This window comes from Dichomitus squalens, assembly GCF_000275845.1.
Source record: "Dichomitus squalens LYAD-421 SS1 unplaced genomic scaffold DICSQscaffold_3, whole genome shotgun sequence".
Classification (NCBI taxonomy): Eukaryota; Fungi; Basidiomycota; class Agaricomycetes; order Polyporales; family Polyporaceae; genus Dichomitus; species Dichomitus squalens.
The window spans coordinates 1498073-1519954 of NW_006766885.1; the positions used below are offsets into that span (position 1 = coordinate 1498073).

General features: G+C 57.9%; 9 protein-coding genes across 9 annotated transcripts; 4 read left to right on the plus strand and 5 right to left on the minus strand.

Annotated features, from left to right (window-relative positions):
• Positions 1-398: 398 nt before the first annotated feature.
• Positions 399-2532, minus strand: DICSQDRAFT_133083 (HlyIII-domain-containing protein). Its single transcript, XM_007362034.1, has 5 exons — positions 1587-2532; positions 1457-1521; positions 1170-1395; positions 954-1104; positions 399-894 (listed from the first exon to the last, which is right to left on the minus strand). Exons 1-5 carry the CDS (start codon positions 2498-2500, stop codon positions 562-564), a joined length of 1689 nt encoding a protein of 562 aa, XP_007362096.1. The 5' UTR covers positions 2501-2532; the 3' UTR covers positions 399-561.
• A 721-nt stretch (positions 2533-3253) lies between these two features.
• On the plus strand, positions 3254-3937 carry DICSQDRAFT_144112 (peptidyl-tRNA hydrolase; the record flags this gene model as incomplete). Its single annotated transcript, XM_007362035.1, has 3 exons — positions 3254-3318; positions 3371-3501; positions 3561-3937. 3 exons carry the CDS (start codon positions 3254-3256, stop codon positions 3935-3937), a joined length of 573 nt encoding a protein of 190 aa, XP_007362097.1.
• Positions 3938-4525: 588 nt separating this feature from the next.
• DICSQDRAFT_144113 (glycoside hydrolase family 92 protein) lies at positions 4526-7667 on the plus strand (the record flags this gene model as incomplete). Its single annotated transcript, XM_007362036.1, has 11 exons — positions 4526-4728; positions 4801-4828; positions 4904-4943; positions 5002-5076; positions 5140-5246; positions 5316-5647; positions 5711-6512; positions 6569-6655; positions 6710-6958; positions 7021-7180; positions 7252-7667. The coding sequence occupies 11 exons, from the start codon at positions 4526-4528 to the stop codon at positions 7665-7667; spliced, it is 2499 nt and encodes an 832-aa protein (XP_007362098.1).
• Positions 7668-7932: 265 nt separating this feature from the next.
• DICSQDRAFT_50529 (uncharacterized protein) lies at positions 7933-8274 on the minus strand (the record flags this gene model as incomplete). The annotated part of the gene is made up of 2 exons (XM_007362037.1): positions 7933-8038; positions 8102-8274. Coding segments are annotated over 2 exons (279 nt in total), but the record flags the coding sequence as incomplete, so codon positions are not given.
• A 1597-nt stretch (positions 8275-9871) lies between these two features.
• DICSQDRAFT_44638 (uncharacterized protein) lies at positions 9872-10123 on the minus strand (the record flags this gene model as incomplete). The annotated part of the gene is made up of 1 exon (XM_007362038.1): positions 9872-10123. A coding segment is annotated over one exon (252 nt), but the record flags the coding sequence as incomplete, so codon positions are not given.
• Positions 10124-10310: 187 nt separating this feature from the next.
• Positions 10311-12183, minus strand: DICSQDRAFT_99337 (uncharacterized protein; the record flags this gene model as incomplete). The annotated part of the gene is made up of 4 exons (XM_007362039.1): positions 10311-11183; positions 11251-11464; positions 11540-11995; positions 12056-12183. 4 exons carry the CDS (start codon positions 12181-12183, stop codon positions 10443-10445), a joined length of 1539 nt encoding a protein of 512 aa, XP_007362101.1. The 3' UTR covers positions 10311-10442.
• A 240-nt stretch (positions 12184-12423) lies between these two features.
• Positions 12424-13807, plus strand: DICSQDRAFT_50676 (uncharacterized protein; the record flags this gene model as incomplete). Its single annotated transcript, XM_007362040.1, has 6 exons — positions 12424-12636; positions 12773-12865; positions 12908-13165; positions 13231-13383; positions 13441-13555; positions 13611-13807. 6 exons carry the CDS (start codon positions 12424-12426, stop codon positions 13805-13807), a joined length of 1029 nt encoding a protein of 342 aa, XP_007362102.1.
• Positions 13808-13983: 176 nt separating this feature from the next.
• Positions 13984-15636, minus strand: DICSQDRAFT_144117 (uncharacterized protein; the record flags this gene model as incomplete). The annotated part of the gene is made up of 1 exon (XM_007362041.1): positions 13984-15636. One exon carries the CDS (start codon positions 15634-15636, stop codon positions 13984-13986), a length of 1653 nt encoding a protein of 550 aa, XP_007362103.1.
• Positions 15637-16485: 849 nt separating this feature from the next.
• On the plus strand, positions 16486-20536 carry DICSQDRAFT_133090 (uncharacterized protein). The gene is made up of 3 exons (XM_007362042.1): positions 16486-17041; positions 17113-17378; positions 17435-20536. The coding sequence occupies exons 1-3, from the start codon at positions 16595-16597 to the stop codon at positions 19308-19310; spliced, it is 2589 nt and encodes an 862-aa protein (XP_007362104.1). The 5' UTR covers positions 16486-16594; the 3' UTR covers positions 19311-20536.
• The last annotated feature ends 1346 nt before the right edge of the window (positions 20537-21882 follow it).

The window sequence follows — 21882 nt, forward strand, 5'->3', positions numbered from 1 at the left end:
TTGTCGGTGAAGTTGTATCAGATGCCTTAACTGAACCCGTCGACTAAAGGAAGTAAACAGAAATATCCCATACCCGGAGCTTGAGCAAGTCCTCCATGGATTTCACCCTGAAGTCGCATTCGCCTCCCGAACACCCGTTCGCCCCTTCTGGATTGATCTCTGGACTGGCCTTCTGGGTGCCTATATTCCTGCTTTGCGAGAGCGCGGTTGCCTCATTGCAATATTCCTTCACAGCGGTCTCGACGGAGTGACCAAGTAGTTTCCGAGGTACCAACATTTTGCACTCTAAACCCCGAGGAAGACTCAGTTCGGCCCCCAATGCCTACAATTCCACAGACCAAACGTTCAGACGCATGAAGCCCCGCGGAAACGATTGCACATCGTAGACAGTGAGATAGGTAAATGGCGTATGCGGAGGGAACAGTTGCACTCGGGAATGATTTGACTGAGGGCAGACGCCCGTCTCGTCGTTCTCTCAATGTCCTAAACAGAAGAATAAGCTAACATTCAAGAGGAACAACCCTCGGCAAAGCCAGCACTCATTGCAAAAAGCGAAACAACCTAAACAGTGCACGCATCCCCAATCCCGCCCTTCATCACCTCCATCCCCCGCTTGTGCAGACTGATCGCGAGCACGATGAACACATGCCAGATCGCGTGCGACCCGCCGCCCAGCCAGTCGAGCCACCGGCACAGCGACGGCCACCGCGGCGCGACGACGCACTCGGGGAAGTGCGTCGCGTAGAAGACGAGGCCGACGACGTACGACACGAGCGAGGGCACGATGGGCGAGATGAACGTGTACATCTCCCACGGAGAGTGGAGCCGGGAGAGCTCGACCAGGGGCGCGATGCTGCTGAACGCCATGCAGAGGAAGAAGGCGATGCGTGCGTTCTGGCCGAGGGAGGATCAGCGTACACGTCGGTAGAAGCCTGCAGATAGCGAAGACGCACCTTGTATTCTCGTTGATTGAACCACTGGGTGAACGGGACGATACTGCCGGAGAGTCCGACAGCAAGGCAGAGCAGGAGAAACACGTCGCGCTCAGCTGGTCGACACTGGAAGCCGTAGTACACCAAAGTGCCGACGCTTGCACTGATGAGCCTATTCGACATGGGACGAGACCGTTAGTTAGCCTCCCAAGACCGAGTCGCACTTCCGATACGCACCATCCAATGCCGACATAGTCAACCCTAGCACAGAATTCCATGCCTTCGGGATGCGCACAGCCCGCCATGGTGTGCCATAACGCGCTGGTAAAGAGACAGAGCAATGCGAATACAGTGAAGGCGATCTTGGCCGGTTCTTGGTAGTCGGATGTGTCGTATGATGGAGAAAAGCGGAACAAAGCGAAGGACCAGAGCAGGAAGGGTATCAAATGCGTGTGGATATTCACTGTAGATCTCCCTCAGCTACACGCTCACAGCCTATGTAAGAAATACGGGGAGATACGTACGAGTCTCATTGTGCAAAGCGAAAAGCGACAGGACGAGTCGGGGCCAATCATGTAGAGGAATGAATCTGCACGTCGAAACCGAACGTGAGTTAGCCGCGCACGTTGGCCTCGATAATCACAGCGCACTTGCCTATAACCGCCCTTCACAAAGGGGTTGTTGCGCCATTGCTCGGGCAGGTCGACGTACTGGATGAGACGAGACCCGTTCAGGGATCGCTTCATGGCTCGCCCTATCTCGAGCGCAGCCTTTTCCAGTGTCTCCTCCCCGCTCCGGAGGTCCGAAGAGATGTCGGCAACAAAATGTGAAGAGAGAACCTTGTCAAGGAGCGTACAGAGCGTCGCGCTAGGCGCCAAGGTTGATAAATACAAGCTCGAGGAGCGCTCCATGGCGGAGAGATGCTCTTGTAGGGACTGGAGTCGATTAGATAGCGTCGGGACGTAGTTTAATGGTTTATTGAAGTCTAGATCGGAAATGCGAGAGCGGACGTCGTCTAGTCGTGAGCGAACATCGGACAGCTTGAAGTCCGGTAAGTGCGAGCGGACAACGTCAGGTACGTCGGGAAGATGGGAGCGCATCTCTGGTAGGGTGGGGACCTCCGGCAAGTGGGCGTTGACGAATTCCTCGACATCCTCGACGGTGGGGACGCTGTCCAGGGAGAAAATGTCGGGGAGGTGGGAAAGGACGTCCTCACGTATAGAGCGCAGCATCTCGAGACCATCCTTGGCCCATGTGCGAGCTTCCTCCATGGTCAGCTCCCCCTTGGCCATGATCGCTTCTGTGGAGATCGGCGACTCGAGAAGGGAGAGCCGAGACTCGAGATCGGCGAGATAGGACAGAACATGGAGACGAAGGGAAGCGAGGGTAGGGGGCAGAGAGTTGAGAGACAAGTCGAGGGCTTCAACGGAGTAGGGGAGCTGGTGACAAGGTTGCGGTAGTGCGTACCGTCCGGCCTGAAAAGTCGAGAGCCTTCGCCGCGGGGCCTGAGCGGGACGGCGGAGACGAGCGTCAGGGGAGTGTTCTTCGACCGCTGTTGCTGTCGCCATTGTTGCCGCCGTCGTTGCCGTTGGGGTGGAAGTGGACGTGGTGGTAGAGGGCAGAGCTGTTATGACATGAAGGTACAGCCGGGGACGACGAACGTGCTGCCGGTGCTGGGACGAAGCCGCTGCCACCCAGCGTCGGCGTCTGTGAGGAGCAGGTGGGGATTCATCTCCAGATCGCCCTGCTTATGTCAGCCGGGCTCTCAAAATGAAATGGCGTCGCTCAGAATCGAACCGCAGTACGAATCAGATGACCGCGTCCAATATTCTCGTGCTGGCCTCCGCGCTAGGGCAAATATTCTTGTCCTCCGACCACCACCAAGGTACGCTGCTTTCTCCCTTGCTCATCCAACTGTTTTCATACCCTTGCGAGTCCAACCTCGTTCCCATGTCTTGTGTATGATGCTATCCCCACGGGCAGTACACGTTAGGCGTGTTGCCGATAGAGATAACGAATTCGACACATTTGCATATATCGTGCTCTCATGAAACCCGTCTAATCCGGGTAGTTTGCATGACTTCCGCAAGCTGTAGCTCTTTGCGAAGAGGAGGATACTTCTCGTGACCGCGCCATCTGCCTGTACGACTGACCGCTCATCTAGGTATATCCACCACTCCATTGCACAGGTCGTTTATCATATTGATCCAACTCACATACTCTTTCCGGTAGGCCCCTCGTCCTCGAAGTTTCTCGGGATCGTGCTCGTTGTAGTAGCTCATTGTGGTGAACAGACTGCAATTCCGGCTCTTGAGCACTGGATGGTCAACCCTCACTTTCTTGTAGTCGGCCTCGGCAACATCACTTTTCCAACAACGAGGCATAGGTAGTGCTTGCAACTCAGTTGAGGTTTGATCTGACTGGAAAGCAATATGTAGTCTCGGTCACTTCATGATTGACGTACTAGCGAATCGACTTGGTGCACACTTGTCGTCCGAGCGCTCTGGCTGGGCAGCGACCACGAGCGTGGATATCAGACAAGCAGTGACACTCACCTTCTTCAAGCCAAGTCTGTCCCACACTTGACTCTATCGCGTACCCGCGTTGACCCCGACATCATACCTCTAGGAGCTCTGATGAACATTTCTGGGCGGCCAGTCGTTGACATGTTACGCAAGACTGCGATCAACCCCGCCAGCCTGATCGTCATCCACGACTCCCTCGATCACAAGCCATGCGTGGTCTCCCCCAAGTTCGGCGGCTCCGCAAACGGCCACAACGGCGTACGTAGCATCGTCGCTGCCCTGGGCAACAATCCCGACTTCCACCGCCTACGGTTGGGCATAGGACGCGGCAGGCTGAGTGGGGCCGATATAACGGACTACGTCCTCGGTCCGCTGTCCGCTCAGGAACGCGAATTTTGGAGCGCGAATGGCCCAGGGCCGGACGTCGTGTGGAGGGAGCTGGCGAGGATCGTAGAGAAGACCGTTGCGGCAGCGCGGTGACTGGACACAGGTCGTCTGGGCGTGATAACGGCACGGACGCGTCTGCATGACGAGGTGGGTGCATTTATAGCGGCTGTCATTGGTATGGCCGTTGGTTCTGATGTTACGATACCACTCTGCGCCCAGCATCATGAGACCGCTCAGTCGGTGTCTTTACGAGCGATAGCGGTACCCATGTCAGTCGAGTTAGAGATACCGCGGCCTTCTGATGGCCCGCTGAAGCCGCTGTCCGTGACGGCATGGAAGCACAACCACTGTCCGGATGCCCTCATCCCTCATAAGCGCCGCTCCTGCCGTCGGACGAACACCTTGGATTCGCCCTTGTCGGGCAGGCGGCATGCGCGAGTAAGGGGCCAAACACGCGTCAACAAGGCCGGAGGAATGATCACGGGTTGCATGCGGCCGAGTTTCTAGCATCGATGCATGTGCTACCGCGGACTTCGCGACGCCGCCTATCTCTATCCCAACAGCTTCGAAGTCTCGTCCGATGGCCATTGTATCATGCACCCAGCAGGCGAGGGTACATAAGGGCGCACGGAAGAGTGTCGGCTCGGCTGAGCCTCACCTGGTCCTCCACATCACCACAGTATGGCCGTCGCGAAGACGCTAGCGCTCTGGGTGCTCGCCGCTGTTTGCCTTGCGGGAGTGGGGGTGCACGCACAACCGTCACCCGAGGTCCAGAAGCGCATCTCTGCTGCTATCAAGAAGGCGGGGCAGTCCAACTCAACCGAGATCGACTATACCCAGTTTGTTAATGTCTTCATCGGCACTGACAACTTCGGCGATGTCTGGTACGCCTTCCTGTGCTCCAGGACATAGGCTTAGCTGAATGTTCTTCATGCCTTGCTTGTGGTCCCGTGAAGTCCTGGTGCGTCCGTGCCCTTTGGCATGGTGCGTCACGCACATACTAGTATTGTAAATTCACGCAACTCAATCTCTCTAAAATCTGGGCTGGCACCATATTAGGTTAAGTTCTCTACGGACTTAACGGGCTACGCTCCTGCCGGTTCGTATTGTGTCCTTCTGGTTCTCTTGGGCATTCTATCCAATGCGTTGAATCATAGGCTATATCACCGATCCAACACAGAAAATCCGCGGTCTCAGCCCGCTCCACGACAGCGGAACCGGTTCCTCGCTCGGTACGCACATTCAGTATACCCAGGGTCATGAATGAATATAAGCACACTGAACCCCGATTGAAGGAACCTATGGAAACTTCGAAATCATGCCCATGCTGTGCCCGGGTGGCTTCAACTCCTGCAAGGTGCTCCTCGCCGACCGTGAGCGCTTCCGCAAGAACAACACCGATGTGCGTCTTCCAGAAGCGGCCCTTCTTACGAGCCTTGCAGACTGACCCTTCCTTGTCTGCATGATGTAGGATGCCTACCCTGGCTACTTCTCCCAGACCCTCGACAATGACATCAAGATGGAGGCAACTTCCACCCGTCGCGCAGGTCTTGAGCGGTTCACCTTCCCCAAGGGCTCGGGGAAGCCGTACTTCGCGCTCGACCTCGCGAATGACCTCCCCGCATCATACGTGGGCGGCTCTATGAACATCGATCCTGAGCAGGGTAGGATCATCATTGGCGGACACTGGGGCTCCAGTTTCGGCCCTGGTATCTACAGCTATCAGGCCTTCGCTTGCTACGATATTCTCGATGGCGGAAAGCAGAAACTGAGCGAATACGGCGTCTGGACTGGAATGTCGGAGTATGTACATTGGTTCGTGTCGCTGGGGCTATGACGCTGACGCAGGTCCCTTGTTCTGTCCAGTGAGCTTTTCGATGCGAAGGGCCTCGGCAAGACATCCCTCAATCTCACCCGCAACCTTATCGGCGGTGTCTACGAGTCCGGAGCGCTCTTCTCGTATGAAGGCGAACCGACCGAGATCAACATCCGCGTCGGCGTCTCCTTCGTCTCCGTCGACCAAGCCTGCGCAAACGCCGAGAGCGAAGTCGGCACCTCCTCCTTCGAGGAGATCGTCGCCCAATCCCAAGCACTCTGGAACGAGAAGCTGAGCAAGATCGAGATCGACATCAAGAACACCCCAGCGAACGTCACCGAGCTGCTCTACTCGTCCCTCTACCGCGGGTCGCTCACGCCAAACAACGCGACGGGCGAGACGCAGGGAGCGTTCGCGGGCACGACCCACCCGTACTTTGACTCGCTTTACTGCAGCTGGGACACGTTCCGCACGTTCTACCCGCTCATGTCGCTCCACTCCCCAGTCGAGTTCGCAGAGATCGTCGACAATTACATCGACGGCTGGCGCAAGCTCGGGTGGATGCCCGAGTGCCGCGCGAACAACCTGCCCGGGTGGACGCAAGGTGGCTCGAGCGCTGACCCCATCGTTGGGCAGTTCGCGATGCTCTACCACAACGAGGCTTCTGCGCTCGGGATCGATCTGGACGAGCTGTATTCGGCGATGCTGGCTGATGCTGAGATCAACCCGCCCGAGTGGAATACGCTTGGCCGGCAGGTGAACGTGTACAAGCAGTACGGCTACGTCCCATTCGGTGTGTTGGACACTCAGAGCGTCGGCCGTCAGACCCGCGAAGGCAGTCGTACCCTTGAGGTATGGCCTTCTAGTCCTGTCTTCGTCGAGATTAGCAAAACTGACTTAATCGATAGTACGCCTTTGAGGACTTTGCTCTTCGCCAGGTCGCCCTACTCCTGAACAAGACTGACGATGTTGCCAAGTACACCAACCGTTCACTTGTACGTCCGCTACCAGCGATCTAGCATCAATCAGCGCTGACAGGGAATCTGCAGTTCTATCGCAACGTGTGGGACCCCAAAGTTGAGAGCGACGGATTCAAGGGCTTCGCTCAGAAGCGGTGGCCGAACGGCACGTTCGCCTTCACCGATCCCGTCGACTGCTCACCGAACGACAGTGACGACTCTCGCGAGTGCTCGCTCCAGGGTGACAACGTCGTCGGCTTTTATGAGTCCTCGTCCTGGGAGTACTCATGGTTCGCACCTCACGACACCGCGCACCTCATCGAGCTCATGGGCGGAAACGTGTGTTTTGTCGCTCCTTCAGCTTGGGTATGAGAAACTGATTTCTTACATCTGCCCTGCAGAGCACGTTCGTAAAGCGTCTGGACCATTTCTTCAACGCGGGCTACTACTTGGCCGGCAACGAGCCCTCCTTCCAGACCCCGATCGGCTACCACTACGCCAACCACCCCACCAACTCTGTCGACCGCGTTCGCGAGGTCGTATTCACCAACTTCGACATCAGTACGTATTCCTCCCTCCTCCTCTTCTAGTCTATCCCTCTCGTCAGTGGCGCTGACGCAGTCCTCTTTCAGCCCCCGCTGGCCTGCCAGGGAACGACGACCAAGCGGCGATGGGCACGCTGCTCGTCTTCCACCTCCTCGGGCTCTACCCCGTTCCCTCCACCTCGCAGTTCCTCGTCCTCTCGCCCTTCACGCCCAAGTACACTATCCACAACTCGTTCCTGAACGTGAGCACGACGGTCACCGTCGCCGGCTTCAACGCGACCTCGGTCCAGCAGACGATCCCCGAGGGCGCGGCGGCGTACGTCAAGAGCGTCACGTTCAACAACGTCACCTCCCCCAATAGGTGCCATCTGGACTTCTACGACGTCTTCCGTGTCGGTGGGGAGCTCGTCATCGAGGTCACCGCGGACAAGGCCTCGGTCGATGATTGCGGGGCGGGTCTGCCGGAGTCGGTGTCAACTGGCGGTTTCGCAGCCGCTCGGTAGATGTCCTGTACACTGTCAGGATGGACTTGGTAGCAGTGTAGAAACTTCGACTGCACAAAATAGAGTCATGGAACTCAAAGAGCGGAACGGAACATGTCGCAGATGTACGAGCAAGTCACAAGCAACGTCAAGATAGCATTAGCTCATAGCAAAATCGTACAGAGGGTGATAGACTGGAAATACTACACAATCTGGGTTCCGATACACAAGGGCGTAGTGGGAAAACATGAGCCAACCAAGCAGAGCAAGACGGGGAAGCGTGAGATCATGAGGACGTCGATGGGCCAGCCATGGTCAGGTTTGGATTTGACGGAGGGTTGACGATGAGGACCCCAGGATTGCTGGGGTCTGTGTGGACGTCGAGGTGGTAGCTACAAACGCGAAACAGTGAGTGGAAGAGACATACGAATCCACAACCTCGGAACGGAACATACTCGGACATGGCGCCAATGATAGCAAGCTTGAGCGCAGGGATGCCGTTTCTCGAGTGGTTCCCGCGACCAGTGATGATGCGCAACTCGGGCGTATTGGTGACTATGGCGTCGTACAAGGCCTGCTCGACCTTCTCCAACGCCTCTGCCACCTTGAGTCTGTGCACGTCAATAGTCTGCGGCTCAGGTCTGAGGTTGTGAGCTACACGCAAAAGTCAGCTCTCTACCTCGAGAGTCCCGCCCAGCCGAAAGAGGATGCAGCGTACCCCGATAGAACCTCCTCGCCGCCTTCGCGTGCAGCTCCCTCGTCTCCTTCTCCGCCCTGTCCATCTCATGCTTCAGCCTGAACGCCGTCCAATTCTCTCGGTTCCGCCTCGCCTCCTCGTACTCCCTCTTGAGCCGCGACCGCCGCTTGTCCGCCTCGTCCGCCACACTCCTCAACGACTCCGCACGCTGCAGCAACCGCTGGCGGTCCGCCGCGTTCGAGATCACGCTCGCCGCCGGGGTGTTCTCCCCCGACTCGTCCTCCTCCTGTTGCCCCGGGGTCTGCTCGTACGCCGGGGGCGGCTCGGACGCGCTCATCCGACTCCCGCCACCCAGCCCCAGATCAGACGTCAGGACGGGGGCAACTTGAGGCTCCGGCATGGACATGCGGATCGGGAGCGGTCTTTTCTCGTCCTCGGGGCTCGGACTGGGGAGGTACTCCACAGGCACTACCACGCCCGGACTCGGCTGGGGGGTAGGGATGTCAGGGAGCAGACCAGGGTGAAGGAGCGACGCTGTTACTTGCTCAGCATCATCGGCGTCGCGCGCGTGCAGGCGGACTGGAATGGGCAGCGGGGTCGCCGTCGCGTCTGACCCTCCGGTGATAGTGCTCGATCCTTGGGAAGGGAGGTCGCCATGCGGCCGTTCGGGCGTCGTGAGGCCCGAGTTGGGGAGCGGGGGGCTGAAGATGTTGACGTTGGGCGTTGTGAGGCCTGAACGTCCGCTCAGGGGAGATCCGATGCTACGTTCGTCGTCGGACAGGACGGGTCGGATGGGGTTGATTTGCTCGATGTTGTCGGGTATCGCAGGGATAGCGGAAGCGGAGGGAATGGAGACGTACTCCAGCTCGGGGGATGGTGGCCGAATGGGAGGCGGGGTAGGCGCAGCAGAAGACGTGGTCAGGATTGGACGGGGGAAACGTGCGACCGGAGGGGGGATGATGTGGGCTGGGGGAGAAGCGACGGAGGAGGGAGGGGAAAGCACAGAAGCAATACTTTGGGTCGCAGAGTTACCCGAGGGTCGTCGTACAAGCTCGCCTCGCGCAAGGGGTCGTGTTTGAGAGACAAGAGGTTCTGAGAATGTAACAGAAGGCGTGCGGGAACTAGAGGATCTTGAGGTGACAGAGCCATCCCGCTGGGACGTGCTTGAGTTGTCGCGCGAGATTGGAGGCGGGCGCGGCACGTCGGTATCGGTCTCTGAAGCAGAGAACGATCCAGGCACACGTAGAGCGGGACGGCGAACAGGACCAGGGGTTGCTGAGCGCGGGGGCCCCGAGACATCCGTAGGGGAGCGGGCCTGGGTACCTGGACTGCGCGCCGTGGACGTCGTGGATGTCGTGGCGGGAATCTGGAAGAACTGAACGCGCGACGGGGTGGCAGAGGACGAGCTCCTGCGCGACGAGGAGAACTGGCGCAAGAGGGGGTAAATGACGGTATAACGCACCGCGCGAGTGAGTCTTCGGAAACGGCGGTCGGCGTAAAGGTCGACCGCGACATCGGTGAGTACCATCCCCATCAGTGTCCACAAGACCACAATGATGAGACGCATCCAGCTGTTCGTCCATAGCAAGTCCACGAGTAGCCTGAAGCCATAAGCGATGTAGGGGTCGAGCGAGGAAGGGTATTTTGTGATAAAGTGACGCAGAACGGCGCCTTCCCAGAGGCCGACGAGGGAGCCATTGACGCGATGGTTATGATGCGTCACGACGTCGATGAGTGCGCGCAGCCCAAGACCTACGCCGATGGCGACGAGATTGTCCATTGGTCATGCCCGACGAGGTTGGGGCTAGCGGGGGAGGTCAGGGAGGAAACAGGAGACCGAGCGCGCACTCCGCCGACGACGTCGACGACGTGTTCCTCCTTCCCACGCAGCGTAGCGCTTTCCCACGCAGCGCGCGCACGGGCCAGTATCGCAGCTCAGTTCTTATTGTTTCGCGAGCCTCGATCATATACAGAGAAACTGCTCACCGATGGTGAGGTAACCTAGGGATACAGCGGGTATACGGAGTGCGGTATATATACACTAGAGCTACAGCGCGCGCATAACGCGATCTTACCAGAGACCGTCGTCCACGTCCTTTTCATGCGAGATCGAGCACCTCGACCCTCCCCGTCACGTCACCTATCGCTATCCGCCCGACCGTATCTTCCAGAGCCGTGGAAGCGATCATGTATTTCTTCCAGAGGATCTCGTGGATGTTGCAGCGGCGCGAATAGAGGACGTCCTTGCATACCTCAAGATGCGCCGGTTGGACGTCCGCCTTCTTCTCGGTATCGTATGGACCTGGGTTCACCGTGAACCCAACAAGACATCGCGCGGGCGTCCTGGCGTGCCGCAAAGTGATGTTCCTCGTCTCGGTCCAGAATCCCTTCCCGCTGGGCCCGATGCGAAGATCGCAGCTCGAAGGCGCGACGTTAAGCACGCGCGTACATTGCGACGGAAACACGCAAGGGAGGCGGTCCATCATCCCATTATACCCCTTCGATGAATCTTCAGAAGCTTCGTTCTTCGCCTTCGGATTCGGCAACAGATCGTACTGGTGCACCGTATCGAACACGTCGTCGGAATAGCGGGACAACACAGTGACGGGATCCTTGGGCCAGTCAGGGGGGTCCTCGTCGACCACAAGGGAATTGTCGCGGAAGACGATCACTGAACTCGACGCAGGTATGTCCATCTCAATGCACATACTCGCGGCGACGAGCGAGGCTTGGGGGATCCGGAGACCCTTCCACGAGGGGGCTAGCGTGATCTCGAATGTGCGCTGGCGGACGATAAGGAGATATCGGTTGACGGGCTTGACAGCCAGTACCAAGTTCTCCTGTTTAGTTCGCATATATCCTGGTCAGTACCCCACTTCAAACAAATATCCCCCACTATCCACTTACCGGCAGCTCCGCTAACGACTGCTTCCCAAGCGGCTTAACTATTGTGGGCGCGCTCAGGTAGCATACATGCATCGGGTCTCCAAAGATGAGATAATCGCTATGCAGGACGTGAAGGGACATGACAACTTGGCGGTGGGCACGCAGCTCCATTCGACAATTGAACCTCCCGTGGAATTTGTCGAACGTGAATGCCCTGCACTCCACTGCACCTTGACTGCAACAAGGAGGGTCCGGTATAGCTCAGTATCGCCCCAGCCGAGCGGACGAACAGGCGGAGAGGAGTACGCACGTTATTGGGTGCGCACTGACATATGCAACGACGACTTCTGCCTTCGGGTCGTCATTCACAATCACTTGCTCAATCCTCCGTGCCGACACCCACTCTGCAACCCGATACGCCTCGGACTCGCCTAGAGGGACCTCCCAGCACGTCAAGACGCGTCCCACGGCCGTAATTAGGTACTGCCCGTTCCGCCCGGGCAGGAAGGAGACGTGGGTGACCGCGGCCCGGTGCTCGTCCGGCAGCTCGTCGTCCATGTAGTTCACCGCGCAGAACTCGACGGCCTTTCGCGCGACCGGGTGTGCCGAGTTCCAGTTGTCGTGGAAGTGCGCAGCGTGCACCGCGCGGGCCTCGAGGTGTTCCGCCGTCAAGGCTTTGAGGTCTGTCGCGACGGCAGCGGGGATGGGGAGCCCCCTCTGGATAACATGGCGCTTCATGGCGTCGTACCAGACCCAGCGCAGCTTGCTCATGGTGAACAAGCGTTTAGACGTCTGCGGGGTGGTTGGTTAGTATGGCGAACGCGACAGAAGCGGAGGGCAGGGGCATGCCTTGCGGAGGGACAAGATATCCCGTATATCTATGAAACTGATAATTAGGAGGAGCACATCGTCCGGGAGCGAAGAGATCGAAGGTCGTTTGGTAGCGGTGGACATGATGGAGGGGATGGATAGGGAAGGAGGAGGACGAGGGGGAACAGAGGTCTTAAGGACATGTGTACTGCGTGCCATGCGTGAAACAAGGACTTCCTTATATGGAAGGACTCACGTGCCCGGCGTACTGACAGAAGCCCGACTACGGGTCGTTGCAGCCACCAACGCGCCTTCGTGGGCCTTGTACTGTACCTCGTACTCTGATTCCTCTCCTACCTGCGCTCTCAGTTCGGGTTTCCTCACATGGCCGCAAATCCTCCGAATCAGCCGACGCCCACTCAGCCTGCTGCAAACCCGACGACGACAAACATCATCACCGCCCTCGGCAATGCGTTCAAGTCACAGAATGGAGACCCACTTCCGGGCGAGCATATCGCCCAGCTGCTCATTGCGAACATGAGCCAGCTGGGAGAGCTCGCAAAGCAGGGAAAGCTTACGCATCAGCAAATAGCCCAGGTGCTTACCTCTTACGCTTCTCTTGTGACCGTGGTCTTGTTCGGCAATGTAGCCACGATACAATAGGACGGCCGCACATATATGATCCGCTCTCGGTAGAACGATTCCATGCTGATCGCGAAACATGCTCCAACAGCTCAAGCAGTACGCAGACAAGCATAAAGTCGCAGGTGCCGCAGGATCCACTTCCGCCACGCCCGCTCCGGTGAGTCGTCTTCCCCCTGAACGCGTCCCAGCACGCAAGTCGGCTAAACGTACGCGTACCCGGAAGGGTGCAACACCGTCTGCCACCGCTGCATCCACCTCCGCTGCCGTGACGGCTGCGGCCACCGCTGCGAATGCGGCATTCAAGACCACGAACCCCAGCCCCTTCCTCGGTGCCTCGCCCGTCAGCGAAGGGTACCCCATCAGCCAGACTCCATCTGTGACTCAACAGGGCCCGGTACAATGGCAGCCTGCTCAGCAAGGACGGCCGTCGTTAACTGGTGGTATCCCGAGTGGCCGCATAACAGGCAAGTCGCTGTATGTTGTGGTAGATGTATGCGGGGCCTGAACGCAGGCCGGGTCTGGCCACGAACAGGTGCTCCACCACAGGTCACAAAGCCAGAAGACTCGACGGTTCTGCCGCTGGACGACAACCGGACACGACGGAAGAACACGCCTGGCGATCAGAGCATGCGGAGATCCATACAGGACCTCGTATCCAGCATCGACCCAAACGTCAAGATCGAGCCAGACGTAGAGGATGTACGTGCCTTTCCTCCTGCTCAGAAAAATATGAAAATCTGAACGGACACATATCAGCTGCTTCTTGACATCGCAGATGAGTTCATCGACTCCGTGACGAACTTCGGCTGTCGACTTGCGAAGCATCGGGGAGGAGATACGCTCGAGGTCAAGGACCTGCAACTACACCTAGGTGCGCATACAACGACGTATATATGCATACATGCTCATCTCCTTGCTTCTGCAAGAACGCAACCACAACATTCGTATACCTGGATTTGCCTCAGACGAGGCGCGAATATCGCTGTCCCAGGTCGCAATTGCCCCGGCAGCACCCACAACGACGTCTGGTAAAAAGGGCGGCGCACAGAGCACGCAGATGACGCTACGCAGCCACAGGCTCTCCCAAGTACAATTCGCAAAGAAGGAAGCCAAGCTCATGTAGATGTCCACACGCACGCCCTGTCGCTGAGTGCTATCTGGTAATGCCCGTGTATTCTGTCTCTGTCATGTAATGCTATGCTCTACTTGTACCATAGATTCTGGATTCCAAAGGACACTCCAGGGTGATCGCTTGCGATACGACATCCCCACATCCCTCATCTCCTCGTCCTTCCTCTATCAAGACCTAGGAACCGGCGCGAGCCTCCTGTTCTTGGTAACCATCTTGCTCGCACCCTTCACCGCTGAGTTCGTGTTCGGCACGACGGCCGCATTCTTGACCGCCTTGCTCGCGCTAGAAACGCTCTTCTTTCCCCCGGTCGCCGTGCCGCCCCCAGTCATTACATCCGAGTTCCCAGTGATCTTCTGCGCGTTCCCGGCGAGCTTCTTCGCCTTCATGGACGCCTTGTCCGCCTTCTGCGTCGCAGTCTGCACCCTGTCGACGTCCTCCGAAGCGTCCGAGGTCGCAGGGCTGAGCGCGGCGAGCGACGGGGTGGCCGGGGGTACAGGAGGGCGGTTGCTGTCCAAGTTGATGAGGCCGACGTGCTTCTTCTGCTCGTACTCATACGCCGTGAGCGGGTCCGAGAGGTTCACATTGTTGTTCTGCGCAGGGGGCAGGAGCGCGTCCGTGTTGAGCTCGAAGATGTGGCGGGGCAGGAACGCCTTCGTAGCCTGAGAGAGTTCTTGGACGGGTTCCTTCGCCCGCGCGACGTTATGGAGAGCGGCGGCACTGGCGCCAGCGTTGGTGAGGTACCGAGTGGGCTCGAGGAGACGGCGGTGATGGTTGGGCGCGACGGCCCCCATATTCTGCTGCACGTCGGGGACTGCTGAGCCGGCCTTGTTAAGCTGTTTGGCGTTCGGAATCGCCGAGTCCGCCTTGTTGACCTGCGGGAAGGTCGGGAAAGCAGAGCCTGCTTTGTCGACCTTGGGGATGGTAGAGTCTACTTTGTTGACCTTGGGGACGTTGGAGTCTACTTTGTCGACCTTGGGGACGCCGGTGTCTGCTTTATCGACCTTGGGAACGGTGGAATCCACTTTGTTGACCTTGGGGAGCGTCGAACCTGACTTGTCGACCTGGGAAACGTTCGGGAGCGTCGAGCCCGCCTTGTCGACCTGAGGGACCGCTTGCATCGCAGGTGCTGCCGGGGCAGCCGCCGCCGTCTCGTCAGGCTTGAGGAAAGCCGCCCCGAGGGCCTGGTGGAAGATGTTGGACGTGTTGTACCTCGCAGCGCCGAAATCCTGGAGACCGCTCGCCGCGACCCGGAACGGCGGCGACATGTCGGGCTTGAGAGGGAGGTTGTTCGCATCCAGCTTGTTCGGCTTCGACGTGCCGAGACCGTTCGCGCCGGCGAGGAGCCCCGTCGGGGAGGGAGCGGGAGGAGTGGAGTCGGGCATGTCGGCGGCGAAGCGCCAGTCAGCTGGGGGCTGGCCACGTCGGGAGTGTGGAGCGTTGGTCGGGGCGGGGGTAGCAGCAGACGGGACGGCCTCGATGGCCTCGATGGGCACTATGGTCTGGAAGGCTGCTGCCGGGTTCACGCCATAGTCGGCCTCGCGGAAGTTGGCGTTGCGGGGGAGGCGGAGGAGATGGTCGGTGCGAAGGGTTTGGATGGGGCGGGACACGTCTTCGGGGGTCGGCGTCCGCTTCAGGGGCACTGGAAGTCCACCGAGCCCTTCGCCAAAGATATTGGGCACCTCGGAGGGCCCGAGGACTGCAAGTGTCATCTCACCAACGGCGGGCAGGGCGTTGAAAGCAGTCTTCATCTCTATAGGGGCGGCGGAGGCTGAGACGATGAGCGCGGCGGCGCACATGGACAGAAGAGCGGGAGCTATCATGACGAAGAGACAGGATGAAACGAGCGTAGGATGTCGTGCAGATCGTGAGGCCTTGCGGGCGTGGGGTAGAGCTGTGGCGGGGGTGTGGTCGTCGTCGCAGGGAAAGCTGGTGCTGGATGAGAGATGGCGGCTCGCGCGTGTTTATATGGCAGGGGAGGGTCAGGAAGAGTGTCAGCCGTAGGAGGTTGACTCTGGAGGTTGAGTTCTGTCAGCCCTCCCCCGATCGCTGCCTTGTCGGCCAGCTCTTCGGCATCTCCCCACACCGCAGCGCGACCGTTCTACTACAACTGCTATGTGCGCACTTGTGCACTGCATAGCAGAGAACGCCCCGAGGTCATGCTTAGTTGGCATTAGAGGGCTCTGGAGGGGTGGGCATGAGCGAAGTCTGAGATTCACATTCCTATGTCTTCACCGAATGCGGGACTCACCAAATGTCTCCATCCCAGCACCGCCCGCAACGTGCACGTTGTGTAGCGAACTGCATTAGCTTACCAACGATGAGAATAGTTAGTGTTGTCTATAGGCCTAGGTAACCTAAGGCTGGATTAATGTGTGTATGCATGCTGCCTGCTGAGTCTACCTCGCCACGACGCTCTCTCACCAGCGATATTCCACCTCTGGCACTTCTGGACACCCGGACTTGCTCCTGCTGATAGCAGAGATTGAGGGAACACGTAACAGAAGAGGCGGATCAATGTCCACATGTTGCGGCAAGTATGTAGTGAGCGCCGGCGCTTGCTCGCACCGCTGTCCATATCTGGGCTGTCTATTGTGTTGAAGAACAATGGGCACAGGTCTCCGACCGAACACAATGACCGCACACACTCTCAAAAGCATGCGCGGCTCGGAAACATCACCTGCGTCTCCTCCGGGACATATCCCCTCATTTCTCTTGCACGTCCGTCGACGACCCCCATAGACTTTCACCACTTAGTCGCCGGTCGACCCCTCCTCACCGATGAGCACCTCCAGGATCGAATCTGTGGACTACGCGCACGACATTCGTCCTTACCTCCAACTACCACACCTTCTGTCTTTGACATGGCTTGCTTACCCCATCCTTTCTCTCATCTTCGTCGTCTTCCGGTTGCAGCTGTCATCGACCTCTGCGCAAGACGCCGTCGCTAATGCGAAGAACGATTTGCTCGCGAGCTGTAAGGCCGCAGAACACGCGGCTACCACAGCGGCGAGCATGCCCCGATATCTTGCGATTGCCACCAATGCGCAGATCACAGATGCGGTGAACGGGACGATGAACGCTGCTCGGGCTACGATGGTCTTGGCGCTTACCATTATGGAGACGATTATCAACTTCGTCATAGACATTTACCGATCCACATTTCTCTGCTTCATCGAGCTCATCGTTCGCGCTGTGCTTTCTCTGCTGATCAGTGCTGTGAATGAGGTGCGTCTCATTTGTGTCTCCGCAGGAGATATGTCCTATAATACCGATGTTGACCGTCTCGTACCCCGCAGGCGAACTCGCTCATCCAAGACGCAGCAGGTCCTGTTGCTGATGCACTTGATGCCGCAGCCAGTGCGGTAAACGACTTCATTGACGCTGCCTCTAAAGTTATCAAAACAGTCTCTTTCGGAAGTATATCCATCCCAGGGCACATCGACACGTCCGGCTTGAACAGTCTACGGAATTTTACGCTGCCCTCGAGCTTGACGGATGGTCTGGAGAGTTTAAACAACTCGCTTCCCTCCGTTTCTGATCTGAAGGACAAAATCGACTCTCTGTAAGATTCTGACATCTCACTCATTAGGATGATGACTCACAGACGGACTCCTCCAGCGTGGACACGCCCTTCGAGCTGTTGAAGAAGGACATCAACGATACTTTCGGCGGCCTCTCCTTCGACGTCAGCGCACTTCCGCTCCCCACCCAGAACACGGTCACGTTCTGCGACCAGATGGACACGTCAGTCGTAGACGACCTCGGACGCGACATGGTGAAGGTGGTCAAGATCGGCACCGTCATCATGATCATCCTCATCGTCCTTCTCATCGCTGCCAACTGTGCACTCGAGTGGTACAAGTGGCGCGCCCTGAAGACTCACTTCCAGCGCATCCGCGACGGCCTCGTCGCCGACCCTGACGTGAAGACCCAGCGCGGACCCGATGGACGCCTTATGGTCGGCATGTCTGATCATGACCTGATGTCCGTCGAGGGGACGATGAGCCACCCTCTTGTCATGAAGGTTGTCAACAAGTTTGAGCTCGTGTTCAAGCTCAGGAAGTCGAAGAAGGACAAGCTCATCTGGTTCTCCCACTACGTCTTCCACCCGCCTGCCATGGCTTGCTTCCTCATCGGTTTCTTCGGCCTTCTCTCTGTCGAACTCCAGCTTCTCGCCATTGGCCCCATCCAGGCGAAATTTGAGCAGCAGACAGCCGCCTCCGTCTCGGACTTCTCGGGCGTCATCGCCACGTCCATCAACGCGAGCATGTACAACCAGTCCGCGGCGTACGCGACGCAGATCAACACCCGCGTCGACACCGTCCAGTCGACGATCAACGACGGCCTCTTCGGCTGGGTCAACAGCACGACGACCACGCTCAACGACACCATCAACACGTTCTACACCGACGTCCAGAACGTCGTCAACTCCGTCTTCAACAACACCCCGCTCAACGAGCCCCTCCAGGAGTTCCTGCGGTGCTTCCTCGGCTCCAAGGTCGACGCGATCGAGGACGCGCTCACGTTCCTCCACGACAACCTCCACGTCGACGTCCCCCGCGTGAACGACACCGTCCTCGTGCTCTCCCCGGCGTCCGTCAACGAGGCCGCGCAGCCGATCGCGCAGGCCGCCGTGGGCACGGGCAACGGCGACGACACGGGCCTCGTCGGCCGCGTCGTCGAGGCGTACGTCAAGTCGCTTAAGCAGGAGCGCATCATGTTCGCCATCTTCGCGGGCCTCTGGCTCTTCGTCGTCTTCATGGCGCTCTGCATCCTCTTCTGGGCGTCCTACGGCCGTCCGATGCTCATGCGTGCGAGGCGTCGCGGCGGTGGCCCGAACGACCGCGACCGCGTCGACGCCCTCTATGGAGGGTACGGCTCAGGGAAGCATGTGGAGGCGGGCGAGAAGCAGGACTTGTACGAGGTTCAGCTGGCGGACGCGGACGCGCGCGACGGGAAGGCGACGGCCTCGCGCGGCCTGTTCTGGAGCTCGATGAAGGGCCCCTGGCGCAGGGACGCGCGCTCGCCGCCGCAAGTGGACGGCGACCTCTCTCAGCCGCGTCCGCTGATGATGCAGAACCCGGTGTACCAGAAGAGCTGGGACAACATCCTGGACAACGCTGACCCCTCGGCGTACGAGCCTGAGGGCGAGCCGTCCTCCAAGGTCGGCAAGTCTCGCAAGCTGATGGCCCTGGGGCGCAAGGGGATGGGTAGGGAGCCTGCTCTCAAGGCGGACGACGACGGGACATTGGCGGCGTTCGAGACGCAAAACGAAGCCGCGCAGCCTGCCAAGGGCAACTGGCGCAAGCTGTTCGGGGCATCCAAGAAGGCAGACGCGGCTGCTCCAGTCGTCGAAGATCTGCCCTACGTCGACGAGCGGGAAGTGACGTCTAGCGCAGCGCAGCAGCCTGGAGGTGCTGAATACAGAAGTCGTTTTCACGAACACGTAAGTTCGGAGTCGCTCCCTGGACAGTACCCACCGGACAGCCCTTAGCTAAGCTGTCATGACCACCAACAGCCCGTAGCTCCTCCATTCTCCAAGCATGCCCAACTCCTCAAGTCTCTTTCTCGTTCCAAAGAGCAACGGTCTCAGCGCAGACAAGATGACCCTTTCACTCATCCCGAAACATCGCACCCAACCCCCTCTTTCTCGGACCCCTTCAACTCACAACCTCAATCTCCGTCCCACTTCCCGGAGGACCCATTCGCGGATCGACTTCCCGTTGGTCAAACCTCCGAGAAGCAAGCGTTGTCCCACCTCCGCCCTCATCGCCGCTCGCGCTCACGTCCCAACCTGTCTATCGCCACTGACATCGCCACAGCCGTTTCAGACAATCTGCCCACGATCGTGCAGACGCCTGCCTCAGACGAGTCCCCAATGATGCCTCCGTCCAAGCCCTGGGCAGAGCCCATAACGTCGCAGGGCGTGAAGCCGACGGCTCCTCAGCAGAAGGCCACCGGGATTCCTCTTCCCCTCTACTACGGTTATGAGCGACCGCCCCCGGGACTCGAGTTGCCGCCCACCGAGACATCCTCGCAGTACCTGAAGCCCCCTGCCGTCCTCCCGCCGAAGCGTCAGCAGCAGCGGGTGGACCCTGATACCTCCACGCCCGTGACACGACTCCTGACGACGACCCACGCGCGCAAGTCCTCCCAGGCGGTGGACCCGTTCGTGACGCCTTTTGACGACGAGTACCGTGTGCACGCTACGAATGCGCCGGCCCCGGCTGCGTCGTGGCCGCGCGGCCTGCCATACAACGTCCGTACAGCACAGAACCCGTTTGCCACCCCGAGGCGACCGGATTCGGACCCGTTCGCGACGGCAATTGCGGTCTAACGTCGTAACGTCTCTCCCCTGTCGTCTCATGGGTACTTCTCCATTTTCTCTCCTTCTATCTTCCAGCTCTCGTTCCGTCCATTGTTGAACACTCGCATCGCCTTTGCGCTGTATCTTCTAGCAGACCATACTGTATTCCCACCCACATGACCGACCTATCATAATAGCAAGGGTAGTCAGTAGTCCATCCCATTGCTGTCCGTATATACGTAATTGTCTGTGGTCGCTCTTTTGTCTCTGTTACCCTCTGGAGGTCGTCCCGCTGTATTTTTATCACATGTCCGTCGTTCTAGTTGTAGCATTGGTTGCATCCCGGGCTGTACATATATACATAGTGGATGGTCCTTGAACGTTGAACGTCGAAATTGCTTGTCAAATGTCCGACTACCACTTCCGTCCATGTGCATGAAGGCCCACGTTCGGTGTCGAGATCTACAGTCTTACCCGGGTCCTTTGGCCGCCCAATTTTCGTTCACCTGTGTGAAGCACACACACCCCTCCTGCCATAGATCGGAATATCTAGGTTGAATCAATACGGTATCATGTAACTACACCAGAAGTATGAGCACGATTGGGAACAGTGTAAAGGAGATCGTAATGAATCACTGTCGAATCTGCTTACTATCGCGACCCCAGTGTTCGGACAGACCCTAGTGTTCGGACAAAGGACCATGTCTCCCTCATTTTCCACCCGATAAAGCTGCAAGCTGGCAAATAGGTGCGCGAGTTCATTCCAAACAAGCAGAAAAAAGAACCAAATTTATTCACAGAGTCACTGCAGCGATCTTGCAGGAGGAAGTGGTGCAACTCATCCCTATTCAAACTTGATGAGTCTCGCTCCGAGCTCCTCCTCGGGCGCTTCCTTTCATGTTTCTCAGACGTACTCATACACACCCATGATACCCAGGACTCAATTCTCCGAAGCCTTCACTGGTGCACAAATGGGAGAAACAAGACTTGGCCCTCGAGGGCGTGACAGTGCAGCCACATTTTCACTCTCCGACCTGGTTAGGCTGCTCGGCTAAGGCTCATCAAGTTGGATGACGGACATTCCCGAAGGCCGGCAGGGCTCGGCAAGCGTGACGATTCGTCACCTTCTGCGCGGAGAATCGTCCGAACACTGGGGTCAGGCCTGTATACCCCCCTCTCTAACACTCATTTCTTCTCCAATATATCTCATCTTTGGCATGCAGCATAATTTTATATGTGACTGCTTGCATGCAAAAAATGAATGTTATCGGAGGATAGGAAGGTACATAGATCAAAGGAATCATGTGGTGGGCGCCTTGTCGTCCGAACACTGGGGTCGCGATAGTATCAGTCGGTCCTGGGTCCTTTGGCCAGTGTCACAGATCAGCGTGATTCCCTTCTATGGATAATAGATGATCTTATCAGGCAATGCCGCCCGAGCGCCGCCCTTCATTCGATGCACGCAAAGCAGAGGAGCGCTGAGTTGTGTGACTCGGCGCCTGATTAATAGCATCTCATATGTCCCGTTGATGAGAACTTATTTGATATCTCTGGGAAGTGCATGTCGATAAGAGTGTTCTTTGTCTCAAACAAGCTAGATATATCCTATTCACATTTACTGAAACTATGGAAGTTATCGGAGCAATACATCAGCCGCGATCACTGGAATATAATTCAAAACAGCAGTTTTTTGGACTAAAACATAGTCTTGTAATGTGTTTGAACAGCAAAGGCTACGGAACTTTGGGATAACATACAT

Bases quoted from the DNA above. Each gene is read 5' to 3' on its own strand.
- DICSQDRAFT_133083 (XM_007362034.1), bottom strand. From the start codon at position 2,500: ATGGCGACAGCAACAGCGGTCGAAGAACACTCCCCTGACGCTCGTCTC. The intron at 1,522-1,586 runs GCAAGTGCGCTG...TTCGACGTGCAG, and splicing joins TTTGTGAAGGGCGGTTATAG to ATTCATTCCTCTACATGATT. The intron at 895-953 runs GTGCGTCTTCGC...TCCCTCGGCCAG, and splicing joins TCAATCAACGAGAATACAAG to AACGCACGCATCGCCTTCTT.
- DICSQDRAFT_133090 (XM_007362042.1), top strand. From the start codon at position 16,595: ATGAGCACCTCCAGGATCGAATCTGTGGACTACGCGCACGACATTCGT. The intron at 17,042-17,112 runs GTGCGTCTCATT...CGTACCCCGCAG, and splicing joins TGATCAGTGCTGTGAATGAG to GCGAACTCGCTCATCCAAGA. The intron at 17,379-17,434 runs GTAAGATTCTGA...GGACTCCTCCAG, and splicing joins AAGGACAAAATCGACTCTCT to CGTGGACACGCCCTTCGAGC.